At 39.0% G+C, this 22,419-nt stretch overlaps 1 protein-coding gene across 1 annotated transcript; it reads right to left on the bottom strand.

Moving 5' to 3' along the window:
- On the bottom strand, nt 1–19,468 carry LOC133088093 (Fc receptor-like protein 3). The gene is made up of 13 exons (XM_061185871.1): nt 19,399–19,468; nt 18,229–18,471; nt 17,418–17,672; nt 16,897–17,181; nt 15,801–16,088; nt 15,214–15,489; nt 9,020–9,298; nt 8,531–8,650; nt 3,040–3,067; nt 2,045–2,157; nt 1,763–1,831; nt 239–270; nt 1–144 (listed from the first exon to the last, which is right to left on the bottom strand). Exons 1-13 carry the CDS (start codon nt 19,466–19,468, stop codon nt 1–3), a joined length of 2,202 nt encoding a protein of 733 aa, XP_061041854.1.
- Nucleotides 19,469–22,419: the final 2,951 nt, after the last annotated feature.

The raw sequence follows: 22,419 nt of genomic DNA, 5'->3' as shown, positions 1-22,419 counted from the left end.
CTAGTGGTCTATGGCTGACAATGCACATGGGACATTCTCATAGTTTTCTGCAGCATCTTCAAGGTCCCTGTCTTGATTGATGGCCAGCCCTGCAGAATCATCTAGATGTGCCTTCTTCAACTCTGAATAGATGACTGCAGGCTCCTAGTGGAAAAAACAAAACAAAACACAAATAGTAAGTACCTAAATGTAGGTGAGGAAGAGCAGAGGGGAAAGCAAGCCAAGAAATATGACCCACCTTATCCTCCCAGTGTTTCTTTGGTGAATTTGCTGTTGGATGGGAAGAGGAAAGAAAAGTATTAAACTGTGGGTAATACATTGTAACTTACAACCTACTCACAGTGCATTCCAAGCCAATCTTTCCTCTGCTGACTCATTTCCTAACTGTCTCCTCTGCTGAATTCTTCCAAGCCCTCACAGACCAAGAATCTCATCCTCACACAAACAATAAAGCCTTTCCTCTGCCCATAAAATGCCCAGAATGACTTTCCTGAAAATATCTTTCTTTTTCCACTGCTCATCACAACCCCAGCAGAGCAACTCTGTTATTTCCACCTCCCTACCACTATTTAGGGCCTCTATGGCTACATTGATCATCTGGGAGAAGGAAGTAAATATGATTCACTTCACTTTGCACAGAGAAATTGGAGGAGGTAGCTCCAATAGGGACTTGGTATTCTAAGGCCAAACAGAAAATGCCCAGTAAGCCAAAGATATGCAGTGCTAACATTGAGAAAATTCAGTGTGTGTATTTCTCCTATTCTTCCAAGGGATTCTTTGGATCTCTTTCATTTAGTTATTCAGCCAACAAGCATTCAGTGAACAATGACCTTCTATTAAGCATTGGTAAGCTATAAAGAGGCAAAAATGACATAAACTCAGTCCATACAATTAAGAATCTTATCATTTTTAAGGAGAGAAATAGAGAAATAGACATGGAAACAAATGCAACAAGTATTATGAGCGCCAAGATAAAAATACATATTAAACTATGCTGTTGCCACAAAGGGTAATCAGTTCCTCTCAGGTTAGGAGATAGGGAGGGCTGGTAGGAATTATTGAGTTTCACGATGGTAACGGAATTATTTCTTGAAATGTGAGCAAGGGTCACAGACAAACTAGAGGCAAGAACATTACAAGACAAATAAGAAGCACGAGCACCAAAGCACGAAACAACCCAGTTTTATCAAGGAAATGCTAAGAGTTCAATATGGCTAAAGTAAGGACATAAGGCAGAGCTTAGAGGAGGGACAAAATCACAGGGGGAGGCAAGGGTCATGCTTTAAAATGGAGAATCACTGAGGGCAGTTAACCTAGACAATGATGTGATCAACTCTGCATCTCAGAGGGATCACGCTGGAAACAGGTCGCTAGAAGGCTGGAAGGAGAATGAGATTGGAAATAAAGAGACCAGTTAAGAGAATTACAATTGTCTACACATTAGATAATTAGAGGCTTAATTTAGCAATTATGTTCATTCATTTATTAAAAAAAATTTGAGGGGGCCTATCGCTTTCTAAGCGTAACACTATATGCTACTGATATATTAGCAAAGAAATAAGGTGTCTGTCCTTAAAGAGTTTATGGGGTAATGGTGGCAGTGTAGACAGGTAAGAGGGAATGGATGTGATTATAGGATTGGTAATATAAGAGGAACAGTTAATGCCTCTCATGTCGGACTCATATTGAGATGACTCTTTGATCAAAAACCCCTTGCTGGATTTGATAAAACACTGCCACCCTACCTCTACTTGTGTCTCACCTGAATTTTCTTTTTTATCTTGGATGCTCCAGATCTGGGAATAAACCAGGTTGTTCTCACCAAGACCCACTGCAAAAGAATAGATCACAGTTGGCTGTAGTCAAGAGCTCACACTATAAACTCTTCTTCCCAGTCACCAAGTTTATAACCACCTTCTAACCTTGACATAGTGCCAGAAATGACATTTTTATATTGAATATGACTGAGCCATGGACTATTGCTCAATCTCTCTTCCCTCCCTGGTTCATCCCTGGAGCCCTCTGTTCCTTAGGAAGTTCTCACCATTGCTGTACACTGGCTGCAGTTCCATTGGGTCTGGTGGTTCAGAGTAACTGGGCTCTTGGGGGTCTGTGTTGGAGGTTCTAGAAGGTTCCCTAAACTCCCTGGGACTGTAACTGTGACAGAAGGGGAGAGAGATAAAAAGGAGAAAAGTATTTGTGGATTATACAGAATCTCAGGAAAATCAATATCCAGGAAGAGCTCAGCATGGTTCATGTGAAAATATCATGGCTGCTACTCTAAGAGTCTTCATGGCTCTTTTGAGAAAACATCAGAAGTATGGCACAAGACAGAGCCAGGGCAGCATTACAGAGAAGGCCAGCTGAGGCAAGGTCAGAGGACAAAGGCTACATAGTTCAAGGTCCCTTTGATAGAGTAAACATTTGTGTTTGCCTATTTTTTATTACTTTCAAAAGTTTAAATGTTTCAACATCGATACACAAAGGCTTCTGCATTCCACAGAAGTTGACCTTTGTCTTTTTTTTAGGTTCCTTTCAGTTTTCTACCTCATATTACAATGATCTACCTTTCCTGTAAAATACTATGAAGGCTCTTCAGGAAAAGTATTTTTTTCCAATTTCATTTCCTTCTGCAGTTAATATTGTGAGTTGAACATTGCCAGCATTCAATAATCGTTTCCTGAATGAGTGTATGAGTGGGGAAATGAGCGATAAGGGAGTGAATAAATGTAGCCTTATGAAAGATGATATCATTAAGACATCAGTGATCAATTTTCTACTGGCGCACACTTAAGGAAGGAGATAAATTAACCATGGATAGTAAATAACATTAATTCTGTGTATAAGTAGGTATAAGTGAGTATTATTCACAACTATGATTGAAAGTGGCCTTCTTAATCACATTTTTTATTTCATAAGAATTTGCAATTTTTAACAGGAAATGAGTAAAATATTTTTTTAATGTACACAACTCCATATTCTATCTTGTGAGCATAAATAAAATGAAAATGCTGACAGCACAAGAAGCAGAGACCTCACCTAGGTGTTCCAGTGGTGGGAAGTTCTCCTGAAAAATGAAAAAAGGAACATTGATGATAAGTGATCTCTGTGGACAATGTGCTCTATGTTAGAATATCCTTTCCCAGAAATCAAATTCAGCCTAGATTTCAGCTATGGCAAATCTTTGAGAACATCCGGCTCCACCCCTTATGTCATGTTATAGATAAGGAAGGTGGGGTCTGGAGAGACATTTGCACAGAATCGCACTTATTCTCAATCATTCAATCAGTAATAGCAGCATGAACTCTAAGTAGTTGTGATCACGTAGCAGAAGAGAGACAACTTAATATTTAACTCTAGGTCAAGTGCTTCCCGTACTCCCACTTCTCTCTTCTCACTGCAGCCCTATGAGGTAGAGACAAGGAAACTGAGGCCTAGAGGGGGGTTAAAATTAATACTTGTTACACAAGTATGACTCAATAGGACTACCAGAATAAGCTCAGACCTTTCTTTATTTGTGACCTTGCAAATCCATTTCAACAACATTGGGTGCATATTGTTTTCTCCATACTCCTTCTTTCCTTCGCTTTCACCTGGCTAATACCAATTCATCTTTCTTCCTCCAGAGCTTTCCCTGATGCCAACAGGCCGGATTAAGTGACCTATATCCTTGCACATAGAACCCTGCAATATTAAAATTACTATATTGTATTTTAATTATCCATTTCTGTGTTTGCCTCTAACTCTCTCCTTAGTGAAAAGGTGTGTTACTTGAGGGTGCAAAGCTTGTCTTAATTATTTTTCTATTTCCAGTGCCTAGAAGGTTGAAAATATTTAGTAAAGATTTGTTAAACAACTGAACAAATTAAACTATGTACTATGAGGACTAAAAGAAAAACAAGTTGACAATTTTTTAATAGGTGACTACATGTAAACCTAATTTGGAAGCCTACTCCATCAGCCTTGAAAATATGCCAGCTTTCCATCAACACAAAAATATTGAAATCTTTCTGGCCTGCCCAGTACAGCCTCCTCCCAGTTTCCCATCTCTGCCCTTTGCCTACTTATCTGTGGCTCTATATCTGTCTCACTGGTCTTAGAGAACACAAGTTTTTTCCCAAAGTAAACATATTCAGCTTTACTTCTCATGGAAAATGACTGATTAATGCCTACACACCCCGTCTGTGGGAACCAGGTGTCCTGAGTTAAACTAGAGGTGTGTAAGAGTGATCCTGGCCTGTATCTCTCTCCTCAGGGCCATTGTAACCATATCAATCAACAACAAATATCCTTACTTGTAAGCAGGTTAACTAAGTCCCAGGATGCATCTGAGAGTCAGATTATCTCTTCATCTGCATAAAGGAAAACAGACCCAGAAGGTGGCTATTTATAATATAAGCTAGTATTCACTAAAGATATATGGGCCAGGCACTGTGCTAAGCAGTTTACATAGATTGTCTCATAGCACCTAAAAGGTATATACTATTATTATGACCATTATACAGCTAAGGAGACTGGAGTTTGGAGAGTTACATTACTAGAATTTAATTCCAAGCAGTTATAGAGTCAATAAATATATCATTCCCTTAGGTAACTTGGAGGAAACACTCAGGCTTAAGGAGCAGAGTCCTTCACTTTTAGATGAATTTGAAAGGGCTGAGCTCTTCCCTGAGAAGACTGGTCAATAATGAGAAGGAAGACTTTGCTATGAGGGAAGTACAGTAGACAAGATTTTGAGATGTGAAAGGCAGAGACCCTCTGATTGACACTGTCAGAATTCCTTAGTTGAATTTGCTATTTAAAAACACGTTTCCCTTAGATCTAGAGGACAGAATCTCCTGGGTCTCTGCCCTCATGGATCACATAAAATAATGATTGGTAATCTTTCCTTCCCTTGTGTTATTTGGTGTTGTACTGACTGAGCAACCTGCTTTTTGAATATTATCAACTACAATACTGAGGTTCTAATGTCTGCACTTCTAGTATGTTACTGATTAATAAATGACATCCAGATAGGCAATGAGATAGAAAAGTAATTTTTAAAGTAGGAGGTACAACCAGTCTTTTACAAGTCACCAAGATGTAATGGAGAGAATTTGGACTCAAGGGCTAGGGAGACCCCAGTTAAGCCCTAACTCTGACTCTTAGTAGATACACATGAATTTGGAAAGGTTGCTAACTTCCCCAAACCTTCATTTCTTCATCTTTAATATGGTTATAATGATATTGGTTGAAGTGAATTGAAATGTACATACTGAAAAACTGAGAGAATTAGACACTATAAAATTGCATATAGGGGCTTCCCTGGTGGCGCAGTGGTTGGGAATCTGCCTGCTAATGCAGGGGTCACGGGTTCGAGCCCTGGTCGATCCCACATGCTGCGGAGCAACTGGGCCCGTGAGCCACAACTACTGAGCCTGCGCGTCTGGAGCCTGTGCTCCGCAACAAGAGAGGCCGCGATAGTGAGAGGCCCGCGCACCGCGATGAAGAGTGGCCCCCGCTTGCCGCAACTGGAGAAAGCCCTCACACAGAAATGAAGACCCAACACAGCCAAAAATAAATAAATAAATATTTTTTAAAAATTGCATATAATAGACTCTAAATGAATGACAGATTTTATGATGAGTACTATCAGGGTTAGTGCTACACACATAATTGTATATGTAATATTATTTAAGAAACTATTAAGTAGCTTTAAATATCAGTCGTAAAATGATGATGCCATTTTTTTGTACAAAGAAGAGGAAGGATGGATGCTCATTGATTGACCTGAAAGTGGAAGTCAGAAGACATTGCTTAACCACTATCATTAAGGAAAGTATGTAAGGTCTTCATTAAATTGAGACCCAGTTATTTGTTTATTTGCTTGATTTTCAATATGAGCCCTGAAAAAGGAAAACAGAAGTGTTTGGTCTGACAGAAAAAGAGAGTTCATGTTACACCACAGAGAAAGACAGAAAGTAAAGGATTAGTAATTCCAGATATAAAGTCTTGAAACCTTATAAGCACACAAAGCACTGAATAAAACAGTCCATGCATTCAAAGATTTCTGATCCATGAAAAAACATTCAGAGAGAAAAATAAAAGAAATCACATAAGAAAAAGACAAGGATGATGGCAGATTTCTTGTTAGAAATCATGCACACAGGAAGACAGTACAGCAACATCTTTAAAATATTGAAAGAAAAAAAATTTTCAACCCAGAATTCTATGCCAGTAAAAATATATTTCACAAATGAATGCAAAACAGAGACTTTTACAGACATATAGAAGCTGAAATAATTCATCACCAGCAGACCCATACTACAAGAAATGTTAAAAGAAATCTCTTAGGTGGAAAGAAAATGATACCGGATGAACATATGGATATACAAAAAGGAATGAAGAACATTGGAAGTGGTAACTTTATGAGTAAATGTATAATATTTTAAAATTATATGTAAGCTTCTTTAAAAGATAATTGTTTACAAAATTAATAACAATGTAACAGGCAGGGGAGAAATGGAGTACACAATGGTAAGATTCTTATGCTATACATGAAGTGATATAATGTCACTTGTAAGTAGACTGTGATAAGTTAGATATGTATACCATACACTCTAAAACAACCACTAAAATAACAAAGCAATGAGTTATATAGATAATAAACCAAAAAAGGAAATAAAATGGAATCATAAAAAATACTCAAGTGGTCCAAAAGAGGGTAGAAAGAAAAGGAAACGGAAAACAAAGAACAGATGAGACAAATAGAAAACAAATAGCAAAATAATTGATTTAGGGACCTAACCCTATCAATAATCACATTAATGTAAATGGTCTAAATTTTTAAAATTAAAGGGTAGAGACTGCCATATTAGATAAAAAATCCAAGTTAACTATATGCTATCTATAAAAATACACTTTAAATATAGAGGCACAAATAAGTTAAAAGTAAAAGGATAGAAAAAGGAAATATCATGCTAACATTATTTATATTAATATATTAATATCAAAGAATATTTCAGAGTAAATGATGCTACAGGAATAAAAAGGTCATAAGGATAATGTGGTCATTTCATCAAAAACACATAACAATGATAAATATTTGTGCACCTAATAATAGAGTTTCAAAATACATGAAGCACGTGTGATAGAATTGCAAGAAGAAATGGAAACATCTACAAATATTGTTGAAGATTTCAATACCCTTCTCTCAATAACTGATAGATCAAGTAAAAAGAAAATCAGTAAGGATATAGAAGACTTCAGCAACACTATCAATCAAGTTCACAAACAAACCCATACTACAAGAAATGTTAAAAAGAAGTCCTTCAAGCAGAGAGAGAATGATACCACATGGATATATGTATATGCAAAAATGAATGAAGAATTCTGGAAGTGATAACTAAGTGGGTATTACCTAGACATCAAGCCAGAAAAAGAAATGACAAGAAAATAAAACTACCAAATCAATATCCCTTATGAACATAGGTGCAAACGTTCTTAAACATTTTAGCAAATCAAATTCAAAAATTATAAGCAAGTGAGGTTGACCCCAGAAATGCAAAGCCAGTTCAACATTCAAAATCCAAAATCTGTATCACTAGACTAGAAAATAAAATCATATGATCATCTCAATCAATGTAGAAAAAGCATTTGTCATTTTTTCTGTAAAAACTGCCAGCAAATTACAATTAGTAGGGAGTTCTTCAGCCTAATAAACAGCAGCTACAAGAAATCCACAGCTAATATTATCATATGCAGTGGTGAAAGTCCAAATACTTTTCCCCCTTTAAGTTCAAGAACAAGACAAGTATGTCTATTCTCAACACTTCTATCCAACATTGTACAGGAGGTTCTAGCCAGTCCATTAAGGCAAGAAAAAGAAATAAAAGGAATCCAGATTGGAAAGGAAGGAGTAAAATTATCTTTATTCACAGATGACTTGATCATCTATGTAGAAAAATCTGATGGAATCTACAAAACTAATACTAGAACTAATAAGTGTGTTTAGCAAGGTTGCAGGATATGAGATCAATGTACAAAAATCAACTGAATTTCTATATACTAGCAACAAACAATCAGAAATTGAAATTGTAATTTCATTCTCAGAATATCTATTAATTTTATCTACTAATAACTATCACTGTCTTTATATGCTTTTCAAATATATCTCAGAGTTTATGGTTTGTACTTATAGCTATTGTCTATTTTTGTTGTTGTTACAAGTGGAGGACTTTGTTTTTCCTTCTTTTTGTTTTCAGTAAGCTTTGGACTGGGGTTGGAACAGTAAATACTTAACTTTCTAATTTTTAAATGGAAGCAAAACTCTATTCTCTGATTTAAATCTCAAATTAAACACATGGAGTAGTAACTTCATTAAGAAATTTGTTCTACCTTTTTGTCACTGCCACAGAGTGGCAGTGATTAGAACTGAGGGCTTAGTACTTGGAAAGGAATAATTGACCTTTATAGGATGTACCACACAAGTCCAAGTTATTATAGCAATGGCAAAAGTCACAACATCAAAGAGTAAGATATAGTCACTCACCTGAATTCCTTTGGATCCTGAAGTAACACACCAGAGCAGCAGCAGCAGCAAGGCCAAGGATGCTTAGCAGCCCTGCAGTGACCCCCTCCGTGATAAGCATTATTTTGTTACTGGAAGGCCCTAAATGAAGAGACCTATACCTGAGTTCAGGGCCAAATATTTTTTTATCTAGACAAAAAACATGTAGGTGGGGGCTAGCGATATATTAGGACAGGTTTTTGCTAGGTTCTGATTTCTCAATTTGAATCATTTACAGTATAATTTGTAATTTTCAAAATAATAGCACATGAGAGTGATTGCCAGAGTCTAACATTAAAATTTATTCCTTTTCCCTCCCCCACCCCCATGAAATCAGTACCAGTCTCCAGAAGCCACAAGCCTTGGTTTCATGTTAATAACTCTTTGACACTGGGAGAATTTCTACAGTCTACTGGAGAAATATTTTATTGATTATAAATGTAACCTATAGCCCAGGTACCACCAACCCACCTGTGATGCTGAGTGTCACCATCTCGCTGCGCTGGACCCCCAGGCCATTGTCAGCCCCACAAAAGAAGTTCCCAGAATGCTCTGCCATCAGACTGAGGTTGAAGGATGCTCCTCCTCCAAAGGGGGCCGAGATGCTCCCCAGGGTGACATTCTTGTGATAAAACCAGTACAGGATAGGGGGAGAGCCTCTCTGGGCCTCACAGCGAAGCTCTAACACATCTCCCACCATACCCTGGGCCCCAGCAGGGTGGAAGGTGAAGACAGGATGAGACACTGGAACTGAGGGAAGCAACATAGTTCATGAGCAGTTTTAATTAAGTATGTGTACAAGATAAGTTAATAAAGGAAATATTTAGTTTAGTTTAGTAGTAGGAACATAGACCTGGGATTCAGGAAAACCTGAGTTTAAATCCCATCTCTGCCCTTTATTAGCCCTGTGATCTTGATGTTTTAAAAACTTTTTACTAGCTCCAAGTCTCAGTTTATTCCTTTGTAAAATGGAGCTAATAATAATTATATCACAAGCTATGGTAATAAGAATCATGTATGTAAAATGCTCGATAAATGTTAGCTACTATTACTGATAGAAATAATAACTAAAAGCAAGGTTTGTTTCTCCATGTCATTGATTGACTCCTGAGACTTAGCTTTAAACCTAGACTTCCACACCTATCTGAAGTAGGACCTCATTACCTTTTACCCAGTTACCTTGCTTTATTTTTCTGCATAGCATTAGCACTAACATCTATCAATCTGTGTATCTATGTATCTCTCTCTTATTTATCTATCTATCATCTATAATTGTTGTATATCTGATTCCTCCAATAGAATGTAAGTTTCATAAGAATGAGAACTTATCTGTTTGTTCAATTTTATATTTCCGGCTGCTGGAACTTTGCCTTGCCATGTAATAGTTCATCAATAATTCATGAATGAGTGGATGACCAAATTGATCCAGATTGGCCCCAAAATATCCAGATACATCAATAACAACATGATTTCCATTTTACTTTGTGATTATAGAAATAGAACAGCCAGGAAAAACAGAAAATCATTATGTTTTTAATTAATATATGGAATTATTAATCAATAATTATTAATGTGAAATGTGAACTGTGAGATTGCTGATTCTGCTAAGTTGTGAGGGAACCTGGATGAGCCAATCTGTGTGCAGTGCTTTAGATATAAGCTGTGTGCTTCATTGGCAAGAGAAGTTTGGTAAGGATCTTGAGCTTTGCTTTGCATCTGAGATTGGCTAAAGGGGAGGGAGCACGGAGACAATCCATTGAATGGGAATAATTCAACTCAAAAATGCGCCATCTGCTGGCTGCAAGACAGATGGCACCAGCTGCCTCACCTGAGTAGAAATGCCAAGTCTTGTTTTTGGAAATGTAGGATTCCTGCTAAATTTAAACAGCTTGAGTTTTGCCCTTCTGTACATCCTTTGCAATATATAGTGACCTGGGCCAAATGCTAAGGGTCTCAGGGGTAAGGCTTTATACATTCTTTGCACATCTCAGTGTGCCTTTCCACCCATGTCACCACCTCATATATTTTTATCCAATTTTTATTGCTGTAAAATACACATAACTTAACATTTTCCATCATAAACTTTTTAAGTGTACAGTTAAGTGGTATTAAATACTTTCATAACATTGTGAAACCAACACCACCAACCATCTCCATAACTTTTTACGTTGTAAAACTGAAACTCTATACCTGTTAAACAATAACTCCCTATATTCCATTTCCCCATCCCCTGACAAGCAGCAGGCTACTTTCTGTTTCTATGATTTTGACTAACCTAAACATCTTATATAAGTGGGATCATACAATATTTGTCTTTTTTTGACTGGTTTGTTTCACTTAGCATAATGACCTCAAGATTCATCCAGGTTGTAGCATGTAGCAGAATTTTCTTTCTTTTTAAGTCTGAGTAATATTTCATATTATGTGCATACCACACTTTGCTTATCCATTTATCTGTTGATAATGGATATTGGGTTATCAACAGATAAATGGATTGGGTTGTTTCCACGTTTTAGCTATTATGAATAATGTTGCTCTGTACACACGTGTACAAATATCTTTTTGAGAATATATTTTCAGTGTTGGGGGATGTATATCCAGAAGTGGAATTTCTGTATCATATGGTAGTTCTATTTTTAATTTTCCGAGGAGCCTCCATAGTGTTCTCAATAATGATTTCATCATTTTACATTCCTACCAACATTACACAAGGATTCCAATTTCTCCACATCTTAGCCAACACTTGTTATTTTCCATTATTTTTATAATACCCATCCTAATGAGTATGAGGTGCTATTTCATTGTAGTTTTGGTTTGCATTTCCCTAATAATGAGTGACGTTGAGCATTTTTTTCATGTATCTAATAGCCATTTATATATCTTCTTTGGAGAAATGTCTATTGAAGTCCTTTACTCATTTTTTTTAATGCGTGCCCCATGTTGCCAGCCCCTGCCCCTCAACCCACAGCAACAGAGTCCACAAACCTTATGACACCAGAAAGGGTAGAGGTGCCAGCCTGACCCTGGCTCCCACCCTACCCCCTTGCTTTCCCTGCATTGGTGGAACCTATGACTCAAGGGATCCCAGACATAAGAGAACAGCCCACCATCCTAGGGCACCAGGTGATGATAACAGCAACACTTCAGGAGCAAAGCAACAGTAACCCCGGAGGCACAGGAAGTGATAATAGAGCCACATTTCTTATAGAGACAGGGGAGGATGGAAAGTGACTACTCTCAAACATAGCCAGAGACAGCTTAGGTAAGAGAAACCAAAAACTTACTCCATACCACCACCTACTGGAAAACAAAAGAAAGGCCTCTGATTTCTAACTGTCACTACATCAAGTGCACCAGCAGAGAAACCACACATCAAGTGCCACGAAGAATCACAGTAACACTGTACCACAAAAAGAAACTGGCAATTCTCCACAAACCAAACACAGTCATGAAATATTGTGATCTAACTGAGAAAGAATTCAAAATAGTTGTCATGCAGAAACTCAACAAGCTACAAGAAAACTCAGAAAGTCAGATTAATGAGCTCAGAAATAAAATTAATGAACAGAAGAAATACTTTACCAGAGATATTAAAACTCTAAAAAAGAGCCAAACAGGAATTCTGAAATTGAAGAACTGAATAAATGTTGAGAAGGATGCCTTGGAAAGCACTAGAAATAGATCAGACTATATGAAAGAGAGAATTAGCAATCTCAAGATAGAAATCTAGACATGATACAAGTATAAGAGGAGAGATAAATAAGATAATTTAAAAATGAGGGAATTCTCCAAGTGCTATCTGACTCTTTTAGGAAAGGCAACATTAGTATAAGGGGTGTCCCAGGAGAAAACAGGGAGAGGGGAACAGAGAGTATATTTAAATAAATAATAGCTGAGAACTTCCCAAACCTAGGAAAGAAACTGGATATACAAATCCATGAAGCTAAGAGAAAACTTAATTACTTCAACGCAAAAAGACCTTTTACAAGACATATTATGTTAAAATTGTCAAAAGTCAATCACAAAGAAAGAATTTTAAGGCAGCCTGGGGAAGAAAGGATGGTAACCTACAAAAGAATCCCCATGAGCCTATCATCAGGTTTCTCAACAGAAACTCTACAGGACAAGAGGGTATGGAATGACATTCTCAAAATACTGAAAGATAAAAAGTGTCACCCAGAATACTTTTTCGAGCAAAGTTATTATTCAGATATGAAGGAGAAACAAACACCTTTCCATATGAATGAAAGCTGAGGGGATACATCAACACTGGTTCTGCTTACAAGAAATGTTGAAAGAAGCTCTTCTACAAAAAACAAAAAGGCAAAAGTACACAAAACTTTGAGGAAAGTGATAAATAGACAGAATCAGAAAATTGCAGCTCTTTATCAGAATAGGTTTTAAACACTTTATTATAGCATAAAGGTAAAAAGGGGGGAAGCAGAAAAATAACTATAGCTACTTCAATTTGGTAAAAAACTCACAATACAAAAAGAGATAATTTGAGACAATAAAAACATAAAAGGGGAAGAGGAAAAGGATGGAACCCATATAGGTAAATGAAGATAAGATTCTATCAGCAGAAAATGGACTATTTTATCCAGGAGAGGTCTTATGCAAACCTCAGTGTAACCACAAAATATAAATCTAGAACAGAGACACAAAACATGAAAAAATGGAAACTGAGAAAAATATCATAGAAAACCACAAAACCAAAATGGCAGGCAGAAACTTAAGGGGGGAAAAAAAATGGAGATATAGAGCAACCTGAAAATGAAAGGTAAAATGGCAATACTAAATTCTCCTTTATCAATAATCACCTTAAATGTAAATGGGTTGAATTCACCAATCAAAAGACAAAGAGTGGCTAGATGGAGTAAAAAATAAGACCTAACTCTATGCTGCCTCCAAGAAACTCACATTACCTTTAAAGACAAACATAGGCTCACTGTGAAAGGATGGAAGATGATAGTCCATGAATATGGCAGCCAAAAAAAAAAAAAAAAAAAGTGGGTATAGCCATGCTCACATCAGAAAAAATAGACCTCAAGCCAAAAAAGATAACAAAGGACAAAAATGGACATTAATTATGATAAAGGGGACAATTCATCAAGAAGATGTAATGGTGATAAATATATATGCACCTAACATAGAAGCACCAAAATATACAAAGCAATTATTAGCAGACCTAAAGGGAGAAATTGACAGCAACACAATAATAGTAGGGAACTGTAACACCCCACTGTTAATGGATAGATCATACAGAAAGAAAGTCAACAAGGAAACAGCAGCCTTAAAAGAAACATTAGACCAGATGGACTTGATAAATTTATACAGAACATTCCATCCAAATGCAGTACAATACACATACTTCTTAAGTGCTCATGAAACTTTCTTAAGAATAGACCATATGTTGGAACACAAAACAAGTCTCAATGAATTTAAGAAGATTGAAATCATATCAACCATCTTCCCTGATCACAGTGGTATGAAACTAGAGATCAACCACAAGAAGAAAGCTGGAAAATCACAAATGTGTGGAGACTAAACAAGCTGCTAAACAACTATTGGGTCAAACAAGAAATCAAAGGTAAATTGAAAAAATACCTGAAGACAAATGAAAATGAAAATATGACATACCAAAATTTAACTTTCCACATAAAGGAACTAGAAAAAGAAGAACAAATGAAGCCAAAAGTCAGTAGGAGGAAGGAAATGATAAAGATTCAAAGAGAAATGAAACATACACTAAAAAGAAAATAGAAAATATTGATAAAAACTAAGACCTGGTTCTTTTAAAAGATAGACAAAATTGCCAAACCTTTAGCTAGATTCACTAAGAAAAATGAGAGAAGGCTCTGATAAATAAAATCAGAAATGAAAGAGGAGCTATAACAATGAATGCCCAGAAATACAAAGGATTATACAAGAATATTGTGAACAGTTATATGCCAACAAATTGAGCAACCTAGAATAAATGGACAAATTCTTAGAATCACACAAGCTTCCAAGACTGAATCATAAAAAAATAAAATCTGAATGACCAATCACTAGGAAAGAGACTGAAATAGAAATCAAAAACCTCCCAAGAATAAAAGTACAGGACCAGATGACTTCACAGGTGAATTCTACCAAACGTTCAAAGGTGCTGTAAAGCCTACCTTTCTCAAAATATTCAAAAAACCTGAAGAGAAGGGAATACTTCCTAACTTATTTTACAAGGCCAACATCACCTTGATACCAAAACCAAAGACAACACAAAAGAAGAAAATTACAGGTCAATATCTCAGATAACATAGATGCAAAAATCCTCAACAGAATATTAACAATCCAAATACAACAGTACTTTAAAAGGATCATACACCATTATCACGTGGGATTTACTCCATGTATGCAAGAGTAGTTCAACATTTGCAAATCAATCAACATGATACATCACATCAATAAAATAAAAAATAAAAACCATATGATCATCTTGATAAATGCAGAAAAACCATTAGGAATGGCCTAAGTTCCTGAATGTATAGTCAGAAGAAAGAATCCCAGGACTCTCAGGTAGAGGAAGAAAAAGTGGGGAGTCTGCTGGAATGTCACACCAGCAAATAGCCCAAAAGAGAAGACACAGTCTGTTCTGGGCTGTAATTGCTGCAGGCATCCCTACTCACCTGTGACATTGAGAGTCACTCTGTCACTGAGCTGGACCCCCAGGCCATTGTCAGCCTCACAGGAATAGTTTCCAGAATGTTCTGCAGTCAGAGAGAGGTTGAAGAACCCTCTTCCAGACGGAACTGAGCTGCTCCCCAGGCTGACATCCTCATGATAAAATCGGTACAGGATCGGGGGAGAGCCTCTCCGGACCTCACAGTGAAGCTCCATCACGTCCCCCACCACAGCCTGGGCCCCGGGAGCCCTGAGGGTGAGGACAGGGCGAGACACTGGAACTGAGAGAGATAGTAGACTGTCAGAGGGGGTCTCCGATGCTGTGACAGACTCATAACCCCACTCAAGAAACTTAAATATAGATATATCTCTTGAACCATGAAGAGTAATCCTGGATAATTTTGTTTTCATCACTACGGTCCTCTCCACAAGTAAGATATCTTCAACTTTTGTCATCTTTGCCATTCCTTGGTTAGCTTCTAAATCGTCACAACTCTGTTCCTTTGTCTTCTTCCAAAAAGCCTCATGGCTGATGGAAAACCTAAACCCTGGCTTGTGAACCGAGGCTGAATAGAAGTAATCGGGAACTTACTTCTCAGTGTGACTCTAATCAGTTTACTGAGGATAGGACCGTGAATGTTGTCAGCTGCACAGTAGTATCTTCCAGCATCACGCTCCTTCACAGTGAGTATCTGCAGCTCTGCCAACAAGGAACGTTGGGTCTTTGTTCCCAAACTTCTCACTGTGCCCTCTCTGTGCCAGGAGAATGTGACAGTCCCTGTACCCTTGGCTACTGAGCAGATAAGGAGCAGATTTTCTCCTTCAATCAGCTGCCCCTCGGGGGGCTGGATCTCTAGATTTACATCAGACACAGGGACTCCTGGGAGGACACAAGATGACATATGAGGGTTCTCATGGCAGAAACTTCAGGGTCAAGGAGAAGGCCGGTTCTACCACAAACAAGCCAATAGCAGCAGGTACAATAAGCAGGGGTCCAAAGTGGGCAATAGGGAATTAATTGTGTATGTTATTATAAGGGCAGCAACACCCCTCCCACCACATACAACAGTTCCCATCCTTGGGGAATGTGGGGACTAGGCTCCTGACCTTCTTAAACCTAATGCTGACTGCAGTTACATTTTATTTACATTTGTATCTAAGGAATCCTTGGTACACCAATGGATCACAAAATAAGAGTGAACCCTGAGAATATTACTTCTATCCTGAAATTCAAACCCCTTTCCTATCCTTCAAGACTCTTCTCCAGTCTCACCTCAATCTTCCCACATTCTTTTCTGATTATTCCAGTTCATGTTTATCTTCCAGTTTTATTCTAGAGTATGTTTAGGTCAACAAACGGAAGCAGCATAGGGACCTCTAAAGACTGCATGTGGTCTCTGTGCTTCTAGTTATCTGTTGACTCTTGAGAGAACATATCCTGTATGGCTCTGTAACCCCCCACAGGGTTGGGGACCCAGCAACTGATCAATAACTGTTATTAACTGAGTTAGATGGAAGAGAATGTTCTAGGGACATTAGGCCAGTGTTGAACCTGAAGAGAGAAGGATACCAGGACAGCTGAAATCTCCTCTCTGTTATGTTCACTGTCCTAGGGAGCAGGAAATGTCATTGCTCTGCTCTCCTCTCCCCGCCTCTGACTCTGGAAGTGCAGCCCCACAGACACTCACTCTGCACACGTATCTGGGATCGCAAGCTTCTTTTCCTGACACGGTGAGTCACTGTCTCTGCCTGGCACCAGTAAGACCCTGCGTCTTCACTCCATATGGTAGGTAAATTGAGCTCTGGGGAGCTGCTCCAGCCTGATCCCAAGGCCTGGTCTTCTCTGAAGAAGCAGAACTGAAGCTGAATGTATGACCGCTGTGGAGGGAGCCAAGTCTCACATTTCAGGGTCACCGGTCTCCCCTCTATGGGCTGGGAGGGTCTGGCTGTCAGCACAGGAGGGGGAAACAGCTCTAGAGAGAAGAACAAACACAGTTCCCAGGGTAGTGGGGCTCAGGGCTCCTGGAAAGATGCAAGTGTGCTTTCAGCACCAGCTATCAGAACACAGAGACCCAAGCAGGTGGAACCACTTCCCATCTCCCTCCCATGACTGGAGGCTTTTCATGAAATCCCCACTGATGAGCCCCTCCCTAAATCCTCACACAGTTTCCCTGCCAAGTCCTATTACCCACAGGAGGGCAGCCATTACCTTGAACTTGAATTGTTAGAGGTTTTGAAATTTCTTTCTTTGTAATTCCCCAAAAATTTTTCTGAGAAGCAGTACAGTAATATTTGCCATTGTCCCTGGAGACTGAATTTAGTGTGAACTTTGATTTAGAACTCTTACTAATTTTTTTTTCATTTTTGTATAAAACTGTTTCACTTGTTTCTTCTCTCCCCTGGCATCTCAGAGTAACATCATCTCCTTCAAAGACAGGGTGTGGAGCCTGGATGATCAGTCTGTCTGCAAAGAGTGGAGGAAGGCAATCAGTTTATTTCCTGATGCTCCTTTTTTTTTTTTTTTCACACACACACACTGTATTTTATTTTTACAAGAGATAGACTGACACCAATGATGCTTCTTTCTTCAAACTCTCATTTCTGCCCATGAAGAAAGAGCTGCAATCCTATACATACCTGCAAATGTCCTCCATCAACATTTCCACATGATCCCAAAACCCAGTTCTCCCTTGTCCTAGGATAATGAACTAATTTCCAGAAAATATCCTTAAGAAATCCCCATACATATTGTTAAAAGAGAAGTTTTATACCATATCTTTCTTCAGACCCCAGTCCCTTTTTCCTGGTGACTTCTGACTTACCAAAACTTCTCTGGATGGAGAGGATGGACAAGGCAGCATCCTGTTGTTGCCCTATCTCCTTATTTTCCCCACTGGGGTCAATACATCAAATATCCTCATGCCTGTTTACAGCCCTGCCTAGGCTCCCTGCATTAGCCTAGCCCTTAGACATGCTGCCCAGTGGTTTAACTTCAGAGACTCCCTCCTTTCTTTCCTCACCAGATAAAAAATCCACATGTACGGGGTCACTGGGAGAAGATCTTCGAGTCTTGCATTTGTAATATCCAGTCTTGTGTATTTGGATCTCTTCAAATTTATTATCCAACAAATGATCATCATGATACCAAGATATGTCTCCTTGGGCTGGAGAAAGGGAATCCCTGCATGTGAGAGTCACTCTGTCGTTTTTGAAGTTTGTGGACCATGGAGGATTGAGGAGAAGAAAAGCTTTTGGAGTTACTCCTGAATAGGAAATGGAAAGATGAAGGCAGGTAAAGGTGAATGAGAGGTGGGTGGAGCATAAGGAAGGGTCCAGCTGCAACTAGGAGTTTTTCTGGGCTAATTCCTATTAGGACCAGGGTTGGAAATGGAGCAGACACAACTTGGGGAACTGCCTGGGACAGAATCTGTTCTTTGTCATTTTTTGCCTAGTAGCAGTGGGCGGGTAGGTGTCATGGCGGATAGGTCTCAGGTTCCTGGTATGGGCTCAGAAAAGTTCAGGAGACATGATTCGTAGTTGGGCAAACACCGTGAGGGCCTCTGAAGGTGGGCTGATTCTGAAATGCTCTTGTCCTATACATTCCTGTCAAGGTAAAAGTCAGCGTGGGATGTATATACCTCAGAAGCAGTTTCTAGATTCTGAAAAACCAGTACCTACTTGGTTATTAATATTTAATGAACAAGATTTGTTTCACTTACAATTCTTTTAAACTTTGCTTAATTTGAGAGTCTATGGGGAAGGCAACATTTTTCTACTCTCCGCCTAAGGTGACCATAATCAGTCATTGATACAGGATACAAAAAATTTGAACAAAGGGACATGGACTGCTTGCATAATCATATTTGTATATATAATTGCAACTAACCAATGGGACCAGAAATTGAAACAGTGCAGTGACATGAGCTTCTTTTGGAGATGTATAAAGATTTGGCTATAGCATTTTCTGCTATGAATAGGAGATATTTCTATGTTCTTTGATAGTGGCACCAGCTTGGACATAAAGAAGGAGGGGTCTTAGGGAATAGAGGAGATCAGATCCGAGTTTCTCTCAATATCAGCCTCCTGCCTCTGCCTTTCCTTCTGCAAATATTTCCTTCCCCTCTACACTGTGGCATTCGGTAATAGGGAAAGAACTGAAGACTGGAGAAGTCAGAGGAGGGTCTGCTCACCCACTAATGCAACAGGTGTGACCTCAGAGTAGCAATACCACTGATGTTGGCACATCACCACAGGCCTCATTTATGGGTACAGGCAGTGTTGGCTGGGAGGACCAATGCCCAGAGACCAGGAGGAACAGAGAAAAGGGAAAACTGACCTGATTGATCTCTTCCAGGAGCTGTGAGGGAGCCAAGATTTAAAGGTTAGCACAGAGCAATGTTTTTCAAACCTTGTCACTTACACAATCTGAGAAATGTTCCAACAACCCAGCCACAACCACTTCTTCGGTTTTTCCTTCCCATTTCTTTGCCCCCATTCTATGATACCCATAGTCCCCAAACAAAGAAACAAAAAAGAGTAGCCTATAATTTATTGTATAAACATGAATGACTTGTATCCACAATCCTGACTCTTCTCTTTGCTATTTAATACTTAGCAGCTTCATAGTTCATTCCCCCCTCTCTTCCCTAGCCTGAACTCAGCCATGTAGAGACAGAAAAGGGCTTGGAGAAATGGTTTCTCCTCCCCTCATTACTTGGGTATGGTTCCTCCTACTTTTTCAATCTCTGGTTAAATACTGGCTTAAAGTCTCAGGAAGGGGGGTCATATTTCTCAGTAGATCTTCCCTTACTCACTTGAATTTTGAAAATAATTGTCTATGTGAGGGACTTAGAAGGGGTTTGGTGGAAAGAAACATCCAAGCTTCTTATGAGATGAAAAAGAAATGGTTGAAGAATCAAGGGTTTGCTCTGTTGGCTTTGGTTTTCCTGGGACCCAGCTCTGCTCATTCTTCATCTCTTGTGTAAAGAAAAAAAGTGTTGCCTGACATTCCAGTTCTACAATGATCAAGCTATTAGCCATTGTAGTTGCCCATAGACAGTGTACTCTGAGGAATTCAGGATGAAGAAAGACAGGAAACATTCTGTGCTTTGGATATATTGGCCCTTAGATAGTTAAGATGCATATCTACGGGAAAGTTTCAAATGACCCCAGATTCTTGCATCATCCCATACAGAGAAAAACACTAAAATCGTTGAGATTTCTCCTCTTTGTGATTAGCAGTAATCTTTTGATGCTTGACTACATGTTTTTCCAGCAAAAAGTTTGTATATATCTTGGCTCCTCCCTTACCTCTTCAGAGCAGTTCGTCAGATCTACCTGAGAGGCTGTCTTCTGGGCTATAGTCTTCAGTAATTTCCCCAAATAAAACTTAAATCAGATTTCACATTGTGCAGTTTTCTTTCAGTCAATAGTTTTGGTGACCACAAAGGGACCCAGACCAGACTTCACTCCTTTGCCTGAGGATCCCGAGCCTTGGTACCAGCAAGGGCCTCTTGTGCCCATTTGTCTCTTCCACGAGTTTAGACAAATTTGGGTGAGTCTCTCCTGGTTCTTGGATCTCCCAATTATTATTATTATTTTTTTGGTTTAAGGCCCATGTTCATCATGTCCTTTATTATATCATCCATGCATATTAAGACTACAAATGACTTTCAGCTACTTAAACATATGATCATGATATAATATCCATGGCTTTATAGAGTCTCAGCATAATGTTTCATATATTCTTTTTTTTTTAACATCTTTATTAGAGTATAATTGCTTTACAATGGTGTGTTAGTTTCTGCTTTATAACAAAGTGAATCAGTTATACATATACATATGTCCCCATATCTCTTCACTCTTGCATCTTCCTCCCATCCTCCCTATCCCACCCCTCTAGGTGGTCACAAAGCACCGAGCTGATCTCCCTCTGCTATGCGGCTGCTTCCCACTAGCTATCTATTTTACGTTTGGTAGTGTATATATGTCCATGCCACTCTCTCACTTTGTCCCAGCTTACCCTTCCTACTCCCCGTATCCTCAAGTCCGTTCTCTAGTAGGTCTGTGTCTTTATTCCTGTCCTGCCCCTAGGTTCTTCTGACCATTTTTTTTTCTTTTTTCTTTTAGATTCCATATATATGTGTTAGCATACGGTATTTGTTTTTCTCTTTCTGACTTACTTCACTCTGTATGACAGTCTCTAGGTCCATCCACCTCACTACAAATAACTCAGTTTCATTCCTTTTTATGGCTGAGTAGTATTCCATTGTATATATGTGCCACATCTTCTTTATCCATTCATCTGTTGATGGACACTTAGGTTGCTTCCATGTCCTGGCTATTGTAAATAGAGCTGCAATGAACATTTTTGGTACATGACTCTTTTTGAATTATGGTTTTCTCAGGGTATATGCCCAGTAGTGGGATTGCTGGGTTGCATGGTAGTTCTATTTTCAGTTTTTTAAGGAACCTCCATACTGTTCTCCATAGTGGCTGTATCAATTTACATTCCCACCAACAGTGCAAGAGGGTTCCCTTTTCTCCACACCCTCTCCAGCATTTATTGTTTGTAGGATCTCCCAATTATTGGTTGATGATCCTGAGTTAGTTCTATTTTGTGGTGTATAACAGGGATTTGTCTCCCCTCCCCCTGAGGCAGGAGATAGATGGGCCCCAGGTTAGACATTTACAACTGGCCTCCCATTTACATTTCATGTGGCAGGAAAACGTGGGCTTCGGGCTGGACGCTTACAGCTAGACTCCCGTTTGTATTTCCTGGGACAGGAGATAGATGGGCTCCAGGTTAAACATTGAAAATCAGTCTCCTGTTTGCTCTCCAAAATGGAAGCAATGACAGAGACAGTGTAAGTAGCCAGGCTTTGTCTCCTGTGGACACCTTCAAAGGCTGAGGGGTGATCTGACAAGCCCAACCACATGCCACCCGGGCTGGGAGTCTCCACTCTGTGTTCAGTTCTGTTCATGTGTACATGCGTGCAAGTGTGTGTGTGTGTGTGCACGTGTATGCATGCAGGGTGTGTACAGCTGAATAACAGGAGAGGATCTGCTGGGTTCCAGTGCCCTGTGTCCCCCTCCCTGGCTGCCCTTGCTCGGGGCCACCTTAAGATAACAGTCATGGCTAGAACAGAGAGGGGCTAAACCTTGTTTGAGTAAAGGGTCAAGAGGTCACATATTTCCCCTTCTTGGGGCAA

This window comes from Eubalaena glacialis, chromosome 3 (genome assembly GCF_028564815.1).
Source record: "Eubalaena glacialis isolate mEubGla1 chromosome 3, mEubGla1.1.hap2.+ XY, whole genome shotgun sequence".
Taxonomy (NCBI): Eukaryota; Metazoa; Chordata; class Mammalia; order Artiodactyla; family Balaenidae; genus Eubalaena; species Eubalaena glacialis.
Note: the sequence above shows the minus strand (reverse complement) of the source record. Positions and strands in the feature narration are given on the sequence as shown.

Excerpts from the sequence above, each read along its gene's own strand:
- LOC133088093 (XM_061185871.1), bottom strand. The coding sequence starts at position 19,468 with ATGAGGCCTGTGGTGATGTGCCAACATCAGTGGTATTGCTACTCTGAG. Across the intron at positions 9,299-15,213 it reads AGTGACTCTCAATGTCACAG|TTCCAGTGTCTCATCCTGTC; the intron begins GTGAGTAGGGAT and ends TGCTTCCCTCAG. Across the intron at positions 145-238 it reads AGAAACACTGGGAGGATAAG|GAGCCTGCAGTCATCTATTC; the intron begins GTGGGTCATATT and ends TTTTTCCACTAG.